The following is a 13,228-nucleotide window of genomic DNA, read 5'->3' on the forward strand; positions in this document are numbered from 1 at the left end:
ACTCAAGACACGTGAGGTGAGAGATGACTTTAAATTTTCACTCTTTAGAAATATGTAATGAATTTGACATGGTTTAACCACATTAGATTCGGTGACAATTCGGGGATAACCATTCGGTTTCCTATCACTACTCTTTTCGTAATGCATCATGAATATTTATTACCAATTTATCTAATTTATCACACTATATGGATTTTCATGATATATTTTCATGAATGATATACATTTGAATTGGCAGCCAATTGTAATTTAAAAATAATTTTTGAGGAGAGAAAGTAGGATAAAGGATAAAAAACCTAAAACAAATTAAGAAAAGAAACCAGAGAGGGAGAAAATTTCCCCAAGAGAAACGATATAACCTTATAAAAGATACTGTCTGATTTATAAATTTATATGTACTTTTGGGTACGTGTATGTGTGTTTATATATATATATATATATATATATATATATAAGGCCTCTAGCTTGCCATACTTTTAATCTCATTGTTAGTTGTTAATTTTAAGGCCGGTAGTTTCTTCAAATTTGCCGTCCAAGTTTTCTTACAGTGCTTGGGGAAGCGAGAATCCTTTCTTTGGGTGTGAAAGAATGATCAGTATCCATTCCTAGAGTTTGTAGGCCTTCCATGAAAAGATTCAAGTTCTATGATCTTAGCAATATTCTAGGGTTTGGTATTGGGGAATTTTTACTTGGATTTTTTTTTTTTTTTTTGGGAAGAGAGAGAGAGAGGTGAGTCTATGAAGAGAGTAAGTGACCTGATAGGAAAACAAAAACGTTGTCATATTTTTATTCATAATGAAGATCAAGAAATTTCTTTCATGATGTGTATGGCTGGTCATTTATTAAGGATTTTCATAATCAAAAAATCCAAATCTTGAATATATCAATCAAATAATTGGTCACACACTTTACTTATCAAAAAATAATAATAATTGGTCACACACATTCAAATCAAATAAAAATTAATAGATCCTAATATGATATACCTTCTTCAATAATCCACATGGTAATTGACATATAAGATGAGGCTAGGTGGGCCCATTAAAATGATTTGTGATGTCATAGTCTACCATGTAAAGTTTTTCAAGCTTCAAATTAACTAGGGACGAGAGAGCTGTATGACTCTTACCTCTTGTTGATTTTTTATTTGTTATTTTTTTTGGGATGGAAATAAGTCCATGTGAAGAAATTAGTAAATGGTTCTGGTGCATTTGACACTTGATAAATTAATTTAATAAAAATTAATGTTAAATTTTTTTTATAATATATTAATACACTCTTGTGAGATTTTTTTTTCAATCCAAGTATCTGAATTTAACTCACTCGTCAAATATCAATGATTTAGAATAATTTAATAATTTCTAGTCGGGATTTGTGTGACTCTTATTCATATTCATAGTACTAACTTTTGCATATTGGTATCTCTTATCAGTATGCATGCTAATTCCTAAGGAGCTTGATTACTAATTTCAGTAGAGAGAATCTCCTATACAGAAAAGAGAGAAACATCTTTTATAATCGAGAGAAACATCTTTTATAATCGCGAAAAAATTTTTAAATAAAATAACATTATTAAAACAAATAAACAAATATCATGGGCTATTAGCATCAATATTCTTCAACATGGCATCGTGTCTTTAATAAGGATAGAACTAAGAAAATGACTGGTTTAATTTGGGAAGAAGACTAATGCTCACCAGCCGAAATGTGCGGTCCTATTTCATCGCAATGAAGTCAACCAATCAGTCAGTCAGTCAGCCAGCAACTCGTGATAGAGAACAAAGTTATCATTTTCCTATTATGAAAGCGAAGTGTTAACTACTCGTGATAGGGAGAACACGAATGCAGGACTTTTCAAACATTACATTCCCACATGGAAAAAAAAGCCATTTCATTTTGACTACTAAAGCCTTTATAGATTAAAATTCTGCGCTAACGTGTAGACCACTTTTGTGTTATTGTCAAAAGTCTCTTTTGCCGTCTGAATCCGATGACTTGATGAATATTTTATAGATAAATTTAAGGAGATATTATTCGTATTTCATTTTTTTAAGTTTGTATTATAATTTTATATAAAATAACAATTATATTTTTAAATTTATAAATATATGATTATTACTTTTTAAATGACACAACTGTCCTTTTAGATTTTCTTTCTTTATTTTTAATCTTTAATATTTTAGGTTTCTTTTTGGCAAGATAAAATAAAATAAAATAACAATTGAATAATATTTTGTTTCAGGACCAAAAAAAAATTTATATTGAATAAATTCTCTTTTGACCGGACCAAAAAATAAAAAACCTTAAAAAAAATTATCTCTTTTTACAGCCAAAAAAACCCTATATATATATATATATATATTGAAGAATTTATTTCTTTCGTCAAGATCAAAATAAAAAAGTACGAAAAAGAGGAATTTATTTCTTTTGTCAAGATCAAAATAAAAAAGTACGAAAAAGAGGATTAAAAAATATATATATATATATATATATATATATATATATATATATATATATAGAATAAATTATTTCTTTTGACGTGACCAATAAAAAAAATAAAAAGTTACTCTTTTGACATGACACAAACACACACACACACACAAAAAAAAAAAAAAAAAAAAAAAAAAAAAAAAAAAAAAGAAGAAGAAGAAGAAGTAGTTAACTTTGTTGAATAAATTATTTGTTTTGATTAAAAAAAAAAATACTATTGAATAAATTATCTCTTTTGACTGCCAAAAATAAAACTATCATTATAGAATAAATTATCTTCTTTGAGAGAACCTCTGAAAAGAAAAGAAAGTATAGCATTGTGAAGAAAAAAAATTTAAGTTGTATAAAGGGTAGTTATAGCATTATAAAATAAGGCATAATGCATTAATGAATTCAAGGAACTTCTTATCATTTCATTTATAAAAAAAAAAGATAAGTGGAGTGCAAATAGAGAAAAGTAGAGTGCAAATATCGCCTCCCTAAATTTATATCCTATAATTCAAATTGATAAGTATTTTATTATTATTATATCAAAAAATAATGACAAACAATAATTAGAATAAAATTAATAGAAAACGAGAGATAAATAAATTAAAATAATAAAAATAAGACAAGTAAAGAGAAGGAAGAAGAAAATAAGTAAATAATATTTACCCAAAAAAAAGTAAATAATGATAAGACAATTTTCATAATATATAATATTTATATATGATCAAATTAGATTGTATATGTTTAACGTAACATAATATAATATCGAATCGAATAATTATCGGATCAAATTGATCATAGCCTATATTTGATTTGTTTAGTTAATGAAATTTTCGTTTCAGAATGTTAATGAGTTATTGAATTAAACAATTCAAAGTTATTGAATCAAATTTGAATAAAAATCTGATCCATTAACACATTATTCATAAAGTTTTAGTTGCTTATTTTCTCATTGAATTTAAATTCCATATATATAATGAAGCAATTGTCCATATAAACTATGTAGTACTATTGAAACATTTCATTTCCACTGCTAAGTCTTTGTAGATTAAAAATTCTAAGCTAACGACACATATGTACCCTTCAAAAATTAAAGCTCACCTAATTACTGAAAGAAACAATTAAAGCTCTCACCTATTTATCCAAAAAAAACAATTAAGGCTCACCTATAGACCACTCCTACATTATCGTCAAAGTCTTTGAATTCGAGACTGATTTAGTTACAATCCGATGCTTGATGAATATTTTGTAAATAAATTCATATTTGATAATTCGAATTGATAAGTATTTTATTATTATTATTATATCAAAAATGAATGACAAACAATAATTAGAATAAAATTGATAGAAAATAAGAGATAAATAAAATATAAAAATAATAAATAGAAAAATAAAGAGAAGGAAGAAGAAAATAAGTAAATAATATTTACCCAAAAAAAAAAGTAAATAATGATAAGACTATTTTCATAATATATAATATTTATATATGATCAAATTAGATTATAAATGTTTAAAGTAATATAATATAATATATTATGTCGAATCGAATAATTATCGAATTAAATTGATCATAATCTATATTTGATTTGTTTAGTTAATGAAATTTTCATTTCAGAATGTTAACAAGTTATTGAATTAAACAATTCAATATTATTGAATCTAATTTGGATAAAAATCTAATCCATTAACACATTTAGCTTATTTTCTCATTGAATTTAAATTCCATATATATAATTTAGCAATTGTCCTTATAAACTACACTATTGAATTATGATGATATCATAGCAATATATTATACTAAGTCAAATTTTAAATCATCTAAAAACTATCTTCTGTTTTCAAAATTGAAATTTTAAAATTGTGTTTTTAAAACTGAATTGAGCAAAGCTCTAAAATTCTTGTCACTCACTTTAAGTCTATGGTCCATCGGTAAAAAGAAGATAATAAAAAATGGAATTATTATATATAAATGGTGTTAGTGATTCATATTTATCATTTGATAGAGTGAAAGTCTCATAATTTTGAAAAAATGAAGTTGACAAAAATCTTGGCTTGAATATGAAAAAACCATTTGCTAAAAGATACCATTTATATATATATATATATATATATATATATATATATACTATTTTTATTTTGAGTATAAAGGTACCATTTTTATGCACATAAGTACCACTTTTTTGTTCTCCATATGCTATTCACAAATTTCAAGTCAAATCGAAAGTCCACTCAAGGGTGGATGGCCAAGACCAATGCAAACATAAACTAATTTTTTTATTTTTTTATTTTTTTATTTTTTTTTTTGAAGAATTTACGATTTAAGCATCATATAAACCCTTATCACATTATTGGGATATCCAACTATCCAAAATTTGAATCCAAAAATAATTATTATAATTAAAAAAAATTCAGTCAATATTTGTACGCTTTCCGAAAAAAACTCATCTTTCAACATGAATATCGATTTTGTCAGACATTTTATTTGAACGTGCATCTAAAAATATACTTAGTAATTCGATTTTGTTGTATTATTACTTCAAAACCAGTAAAATTTTGATATTAAATATTATGCTATGTAAAAATAATTCTCTTTGTCCTGAAATATAAAGTTGTCTAATTCTCAAGATAGACCACTATTTTGAGACAAAAGGAATATTTTATTCTAAATTATAAAATAAATAATATAATACGTTTAACCGTATTCATATGTGTCTTTTTGTTTAAGAAAACCGCCATACTTCACTTCAATTCATATTCGCACCCATGTAAAATAGCAGAAAAAGTATACAATAATTTTTTATATTGTCAAAAAATGGTACATATGTGTCTAAAAGTGGTATTTATGTGCACAAAAATTGGTATCCATGTGCTTAAAAGTGATACATTTTGACAAATGAATAATATTTTTTATGTTCATATCAACATTTTGGTCAATTTCATTTTTTTGAAATTATGAAACTTTGACTCCATCAAATAGTATAAATGGGTCATTAACACCATTTATATGTAATAATTCTTAAAAATATCTAATTCTGGCACCATTAATTGATGACGCACTATTCTGTTGTCATAATTTATGACATCATTCAAGAAGTCATTCATACTGTACTAAGTCACACGATTATTCTAAACCGATGGCACCATTAATTAATGATGCACTGTGTTGTCATAATTGATGACATCATTCATGAAGTCACTCATACTATACTAAGTTACATGATTCTTCTAAACAGGTGGCACCGTTAATTGATGATGCACTATTTGTGTTGTCATAATTGATGACATCATTCATGAAGTCACTCATACTATACTAAGTCACACAATTCTTCTAAACCCGAGTCACTTTCACGCTCTACACCTTCCAATTCTTTTTCTGTATGTCTTAAATTTTGCCGCTCCTGCTCTCATTCGCACATTTTTTTTTTTTTCTTTTATTTTTTTTTTAAGCGCCACTTTCATACTCTACTCTCACTCTTGCATGACTTTGTATAGTTTAAATTTTGTTACTTTCGCTCTCAAACTTAGCGCATTTGGATTTTTTTTTTGTATGTCTATTGCCGCTTTTGTACTCCACTCTTCCTCTATTCTTTTTTTTTATGTCCATTGTTGCTTCTGTACTCCACTCTTACTGTTGTATGACTTAGGTCATACGTATTTTATATGGCACCGTACATACTCCTTTGCTTTGTTTACTTAGGTGTATATATATATATATATATATATATATGGGACCCGATCATCTTCTGTCTCTAATCACGTTTGAGTACATTTTGTGCACTATTAAATGATGTAAATCTAATACATACAGTGTATATATAGATTTATTTATTTTTTAATTAATAAAAAATTCACACATACCACCCGTACACTATTTTAAAAATAAAAAAATATATCATTATGTCACAAGACTCGCAGTGTCTATAAATAGACGAGTTTCCCTTCAACTTACTCATTGGGATTCAACATTTTTCTTAGGCGGCTGCAAAGACAGGTATATCTCTCTGTTCCCCTTCTGGATTTGTAGAAGCTCCCTCAAAGTGATTAACACTGGTCAATTTCTATTAGCTTCCCGATAGCCTTTCTTAATTTGATCTCTTTGCATTATATAATACTCTCTTTATATTGTTATTGTGATGATAAACCATGAGAATCAACCCACATGCACATATATTATGTCTTACCCATCTTCATCTTGTGCTATTTGAAAGACAGTTTAAGCGCCTACGTCATCATCCATGGAGCTCTCGGCCGGCATACTCCAATTACTTATTCAAATAAGGAATGCTCAATTTCTTCTTTCTGATTTTGAAAAGATGACGTCTAATAGTATTTCTAGAACAATAATTATACGATTAAACTATTATATATTTGACAAAACAATTCAACCACAATAACAGTTAATTACCTAGATAAACCGGTGGCCACCAAACACTACCCAAAAATCAGGGCACAAAACACCACCGGTTCACTACTGCTTGTCCCCACCGATTTTCAACCATTAAATCCGGCCACCAAACACCACCCAAAAAAATAGCGTATTTTTTTTTAAAAGAAAAAAATCCATGTATTTGCGAACCCATCAATTCTATATTACAATTAAATTAGGAGATAAGATGCAGCATTAATAAATTTGTGGTTTTCACTTAATTGGAGAAATTCTTTGTGGATTGCAATCAACTCAATAATTTATTCCGCGTCCCAAAAGGCTCTGATGTGATATAATGTAAAAGAAAATCATTGGCAACTGGATAGCTTGGGTTTGCAGAAGTATAGATTTGAGTATAATAAAAAGAAATTTGAGCATATATATGTGCTAATTTAGGTATTTCAATCTTCAATTTGAGTAATTGTCCTTATTTGCCCAATTTCAAAACATACAGGGAGTTTTTTGAACAACAATGGCCTTTTTGCACAAACTGCATGTAGCAAGAGTTTTTTTTTTTTTTATTTATACTTAACTCTTAAAAGTATGGTGAATCGGTGATACATAAAACAAAAAATTCAAATTCAAATATTATTATTCAAGAAATAATATATATATATATATATATATATATATATAATATATATATATATAAAAACTAAATTCACACCATTAGGCTAATCACATAAAACTCCCTTTGACTTGGTTGGTTGGGGTATCATGGGCAAAAAGTCAATAAGTTACCCATTGTGGTTGCTTTTTTGGCGACTTTTGGTTAGTTAAAAATATATATCTAAATCTAAACAAATAAATACACAGCTCTATAATTTTTATATAATACTTTTGCAACTTCATCACTCTCTTAGTTTCATTTATTATTAAAATATCATTGAAAAAAAAAAAAAAAAAAAAAACACTATTTATCATATATATATAAAAAAAAAATTATGTAACTGCTACAGTATGTTTTACTATATATTTTTTATTAGCATTCGTATTATACCGATATATACACATTTTTAGGATTTACTTTTTTTATGTCTAATTTTTAAACATATGTATAGAACTGTGAGATTTAAACCTTTGACTTTAATACCATGTTAACAATCATTTACTTCACAAAAATTTAAACTGATAAATTGTTTAAGAGATTGTGACTTTAATATTTATATCCTTCAACATATATTTGGTTAATGATGCCTTGGGTTTCTTTTTATTAACAGAAAGTACTGTCTCCAAGGATGTTGAGAATTGGATATATGCATTACTTTCCAATCTGTTTTTGTCTTCTATTCCTTACCTTGATAGGTCTTGTAGCTGTAAATGGAGATCTAAAAAAGGTGCATGTCACTACTTACCTTCTCTTACTTAATTTATAGTTTTAGCATTCGATCTCATTATCATTGCAAATATTATACATGTATATAATCACATATTTAACTTAATTGCAGGAATTTTACATTGTTTTCTTGAAAGATCGTCCACTTGAGGAGGAATCTTTGTTTCAGTCACACATTGATGTCCTCTCAACCTTGAAGGGAAGGTTGATTAATTAATTGAAACGTTAATTCTCTTGATTGTTGATTGTGTGTATATTTGTATATATAAATAATGTGTTGATCATTTTTAAACAGTGATGCTGATGCTAAGGAGTCCCATGTATATAGCTACACGAAAATCTTCAATGCATTTGCTGCAAAACTATCTGGAGATGAAGCCAAAAAGTTATCCGGTATGTGTAACAACTTGTTAAATATTATTCTTTCTAATGTTTAATTATTACTTTATAATTATATATATGTCTAAAAAATGAATGTCCAGGCATGGATGAGGTGCGTGCTGTTTTCAAAAATCAATATCAAAAGCTACTTACAACTCGATCGTGGGACTTTCTTGATTTTCCTCAAACAGTAAGAAGAAATTTGAAAATGGAGAGGGACATTATTATTGGTGTACTAGATACAGGTTAGAAATGTTGTGTGTGTATGTGTGTTTGTGTATTCAATTTAATGAAAACTAATAATGTGTCATTTGGGGGCGTACGTGCCCTGGTCAGGTATCAGTCCAAATTCAGAAAGCTTTAAGGATGATGGATTGGGTCCTCCACCAGTGAAATGGAAAGGAAGTTGTGGCCCCTTTGTTAATTTTTCAGGATGCAACAAGTATAATATTCAAATCCTTAATTATATATGGAGTATTTCATTAACTTTTAAGCTAGCACCACTAATCATGTTAATAATTTTTAGTGTTGGTGTTATGTTATAGCAAGCTTATAGGAGCCAAATACTTCAAGGCAGACCAAGAACTCTTACCTGGGGAAATATTGTCACCGGTAGATGTGCACGGCCACGGGACTCATGTATCATCAACAGCTGCTGGAAGTGTTGTAGCAAATGCAAGCGTATATGGACTTGGTAGAGGGACTGCACGCGGAGCAGTGCCCTCGGCGAGATTGGCTATGTACAAGGTGTGCTGGGCCGGCGAGGGTTGTGCAGATATGGACGTTCTTGCAGGCGTTGAAGCCGCTATCAGTGATGGTGTTGATATACTGTCCTTGTCAATCGGCTCTCCGCCGACCGAAGATTTCTTGGACGTTATAGGAGTGGCTTCATTTTTGGCCATGAGAGCTGGTGTCATCACTGTTGCTTCTGCTGGAAATGATGGACCAACTCCTGGTACCGTCGGAAACCATGCACCCTGGATATTAACCGTGGCAGCTACTGGTATGGATCGACAATTTAGGAGCAAAGTTGTATTAGGCAATGGAAAAACCACTTCAGTAAGTATTATTTATTTCATTAATATTATATATTTAAGCAAATTAAAGAAACTGTTTGACTGATTGATCTAAGCTCGAATAGCTAGTTAGCTGCTCTGCTAACCCAACTTACTTATTGCAGTCTTAATCATATCGTGAAATATTAAGTAGAATTAATTAATACATCTGCAATTAATGCAGGGAAGGGGAGTAAACGCATTCAATCCTGAGCGTAAAATGTACCCACTTGTTTTCGGGGCTGATGCAGCCATAACATCTTCGAGAAAGTTATATGCAAGGTGTATATATGTTTGGCTCTTTTTTTTTTAGTGGCGTGCCAAAGCCTTTCGACCTAAGGGGTTGGATAGCCAAGCTATCCTTAGTGCTGACTGAATATAAAATCGGCCCTTAGTGAATCAGGCGATTGTTAGAAGGCAAGATGACCATTCCTTTAGATTCTTCAACGCCTCAATAAAGAGGACTTTCAACACTATAAGTAAAATGAATGAAGGGAGTAAAACAAATTACACAAGTATTCATCTATTCTAAGAGACTTAGAAAATAAAAGTAGATGAGACTATTGCCAAGCATCAACTTTTATTTCATAAGTAAAATTCTTATACAGAGTACAAGAAGTGGAATTCTAACACTAGAGGCTACTCCTACGAACATAAGTAAAATACAATTTAAAGGCTGAATGAAATTGCAGAGAAGTAAAAACTGAAGTTGAATGATCGTGAGATGTCTCCATAAGGCCTCCTTCTTCTTCTATTTATAGAGAAACCTAGCAGCAGTTTCTTACTTTTATAGAACTTAATTTATAGTGTGTTTTGTATACAGTTATTGTGTTGAAGACTCAATAGACCCTGTGAAGGTGAAAGGAAAACTTGTCTTGTGCAATTTACTGTTGGAACTACCTGATTCTTATATCAAAAGCATTGGAGGGATCGGCACTATCAACAATATTAGTGGTGGGATTCTTTACAATGACGGTGACCAAATTTACATGGCACCAGGAACCACAGTGAATTCCACCGAAGCTGAACCCATTAGTGACTACTATTTACACTCTGTAAGGTATATATCTATATTCTATTACGAGGCCACTGCTAGATATATTATATTACAAGATTTATGAATGATATAAAATGTTTGATTATTTAATAGAAGAAGAAATGATTGGGTGTTTTTATGCCATTCAGATCACCATCTGCAGTGATATACAAGTCACAAGAATTTAAAATCCCAGCTCCATTTATGTATATTTACTCGTCTCGAGGTCCAAGTCCAGGATCAGAATACATTCTGAAGGTTTATGTGTGTGTGTGTGTTGGTGTTAATCATAACCGTCTGCACCTTCTTCCATACATAATAGGGCCTAGTACTCAAATAAACTTGCTCATTTGATGTATTATGGAACAGCCTGATATTGCAGCTCCGGGTGTTGGCATCTTGGCAGCATACACTCCTCTGGCAACACTTACCGGGCGGAATGGTGACACCCAATATTCGAAATTCACATTCAAGACTGGAACTTCTATGGCATGTCCACATGTTAGCGGTATAGCTGCCTATGTAAAGTCATTCCACCCGGATTGGCCCCCCGCTGTAATAAAATCCGCTATAATGACAACTGGTAAGACTAACCTATCTTCTCATTTCTTCTTTAATTTTTAACTAAGTTGATTATCACCAATTTTTTTAGGACTTGAATTACTTGTATCACCATGTAAATTCAAAAGTTTCCAAACAATTTAACTAAGAATTGCTTACAATAAAGTTTTGACTGTAGTATAATTCCTTTGTATAATCCTCCTAAATTTGTTTATAGTATGTTGAGAGCCTTGTGTACTTGGCTTTGCCCTTTTTATATAATTTTCTTAATTAAACTTTCTTGAAATATTTGTCAAAGCAACACCTTTGAGCCTGGATAGTGATGCTGAATTTGGCTATGGTGCTGGCCAAATGAACCCAACCAAAGCAGTGAACCCCGGCCTAGTCTACAACATTGGTAATGAAGATGATTACATTCCATTTCTATGCCGAGAGGGCTACAGTGGATCCATTCTTGCCTTATTATTCAGTTATAATGTGAATTGCTCGAATTATCCTCCTCCAACAAGTCATGATGCTCTTAACTATCCCACTATGCAACTTTATTTGAAAAACACTACTCAACTCCCAACCACAGTTGTTTTCCAAAGGACTGTAACTAATGTTGGTCCTTCTCCATCCATTTACAATGCCACCATTATAGCACCCAAAGGAGTGGAGATCACTGTCAACCCTATGAGTCTCTCCTTCTCTACTGCCTTCCAAGAGCGGAATTTCAAGGTCGTGGTGAAAGCGCAACCCATGTCTAAGGGTTTAAAAATTATTTCAGCTTCGCTCTCATGGAGAAACTCTAGACATGTTGTGAGGAGTCCAATTGTTATTTATCAATGAGAAGATCGACTTACCCTGCAATGAATTATGTAGTGTTATGAATTTGCAAAAAGGATGAAGCTAGCGCATGATCAAAAATAAAAATGGAAGATAATCCAATGTACGTGATTTAGGAATACTATGTGTGTGTATGTGTATTGTAACTCTTTGAGATGTAAGCTTTTTCGTGATGCATCATGAATTGCCAATTTATCTAGTTTATCACACTACATGGATTTTATTTTATTGAGGATTCCTCCATCAAGAAACTCCAATCTATAATTGAAGTGTATATAAATCAATCAAATGGTGAAACACTTGCCAATCAAATAAAAATTAATAAGGACATATATATCTTGTTTTGATCCACATGGACTACAGATAAGATGAGCCAAGGTGAGTATCAGCAAGAACACATTGAATTTTTTAATTAGAAAAAGATGGAAGATTACATATAAACTTGGACAAATCGTGAAATATGATAGACCAACGTAAGGTTTTTGATTATTTGGGAATCGATTAATTAAAAGTATTTTTTAGAAGGTGAGGAAGTACCATCAGTTTACAAAACCCGTATTAATTAAAGTATGATGAAACATGTGAGATAAATCTAAAGTTTTGATTACTTGGTGTAAATAACAATACCAATTAGAAAATTTCTTAAAATACACAAAATTATGTTGTCATGCCAATTAGAGCCCTAATGGCAGAATGCACTTCGCCCCCAACTCGACATGGGTTTGGGCTCTTAACTTCTGATGTTTGAGCCAAACTACTCAGCCTAACTACTAGGCTATCCACCTAAAGATGACAAGAAATTTAAAATCTATTTTATACTATGCTAATTTTAAATTCTGAATTCATTAAGATTATTTAGCTTAATTTGTATTTACAAGTCAATTGGTCTCCATTAGTAAAATCTTTAGTAGTAACTTAATTAGTGAAAAAGTGATGCACTCAAGAAAGAACTAATTTTTGAAGAAAAACATCTTAAACTAAAGCCAAAAAAGAACAATGCTATTTGGCCTAAAACACTAACCGAAATGACTGTCCTACTTTTTAAAAATTAAACACTTCGGCCAAATTAAGAACAACGCCCCCGTGTCCATGTGAAAGTTAACTGCTTGTATTTACCCGGGGAAAAA

The 13,228-nt window shown here is 30.2% G+C and overlaps 1 protein-coding gene across 2 annotated transcripts; it reads left to right on the plus strand.

Moving 5' to 3' along the window:
• Positions 1-6,391: 6,391 nt before the first annotated feature.
• On the plus strand, positions 6,392-12,329 carry LOC132276596 (subtilisin-like protease SBT4.14). Of its 2 annotated transcripts, XM_059778087.1 has the most exons (12): positions 6,392-6,469; positions 8,125-8,241; positions 8,353-8,444; positions 8,536-8,633; positions 8,723-8,866; positions 8,958-9,063; positions 9,167-9,680; positions 9,861-9,958; positions 10,500-10,736; positions 10,862-10,970; positions 11,082-11,295; positions 11,572-12,329. In XM_059778087.1, the coding sequence occupies exons 2-12, from the start codon at positions 8,143-8,145 to the stop codon at positions 12,102-12,104; spliced, it is 2,244 nt and encodes a 747-aa protein (XP_059634070.1). In that variant the 5' UTR covers positions 6,392-6,469; positions 8,125-8,142; the 3' UTR covers positions 12,105-12,329. The 2 variants fall into 2 exon arrangements, with proteins under 2 accessions (XP_059634070.1, XP_059634071.1); XM_059778088.1 differs by lacking the exon at positions 6,392-6,469 and having other exon boundaries at positions 7,883-8,241.
• Positions 12,330-13,228: the final 899 nt, after the last annotated feature.

This window comes from Cornus florida, unplaced genomic scaffold (genome assembly GCF_030987335.1).
Source record: "Cornus florida cultivar Cherokee Brave unplaced genomic scaffold, ASM3098733v1 CherokeeBrave_3.0.0_Hap2_Chr10, whole genome shotgun sequence".
Lineage (NCBI taxonomy): Eukaryota > Viridiplantae > Streptophyta > Magnoliopsida > Cornales > Cornaceae > Cornus > Cornus florida.

Excerpts from the sequence above, each read along its gene's own strand:
- LOC132276596 (XM_059778087.1), top strand. The coding sequence starts at position 8,143 with ATGTTGAGAATTGGATATATGCATTACTTTCCAATCTGTTTTTGTCTT. Across the intron at positions 8,242-8,352 it reads TAAATGGAGATCTAAAAAAG|GAATTTTACATTGTTTTCTT; the intron begins GTGCATGTCACT and ends ACTTAATTGCAG. Across the intron at positions 8,445-8,535 it reads CTCTCAACCTTGAAGGGAAG|TGATGCTGATGCTAAGGAGT; the intron begins GTTGATTAATTA and ends ATTTTTAAACAG.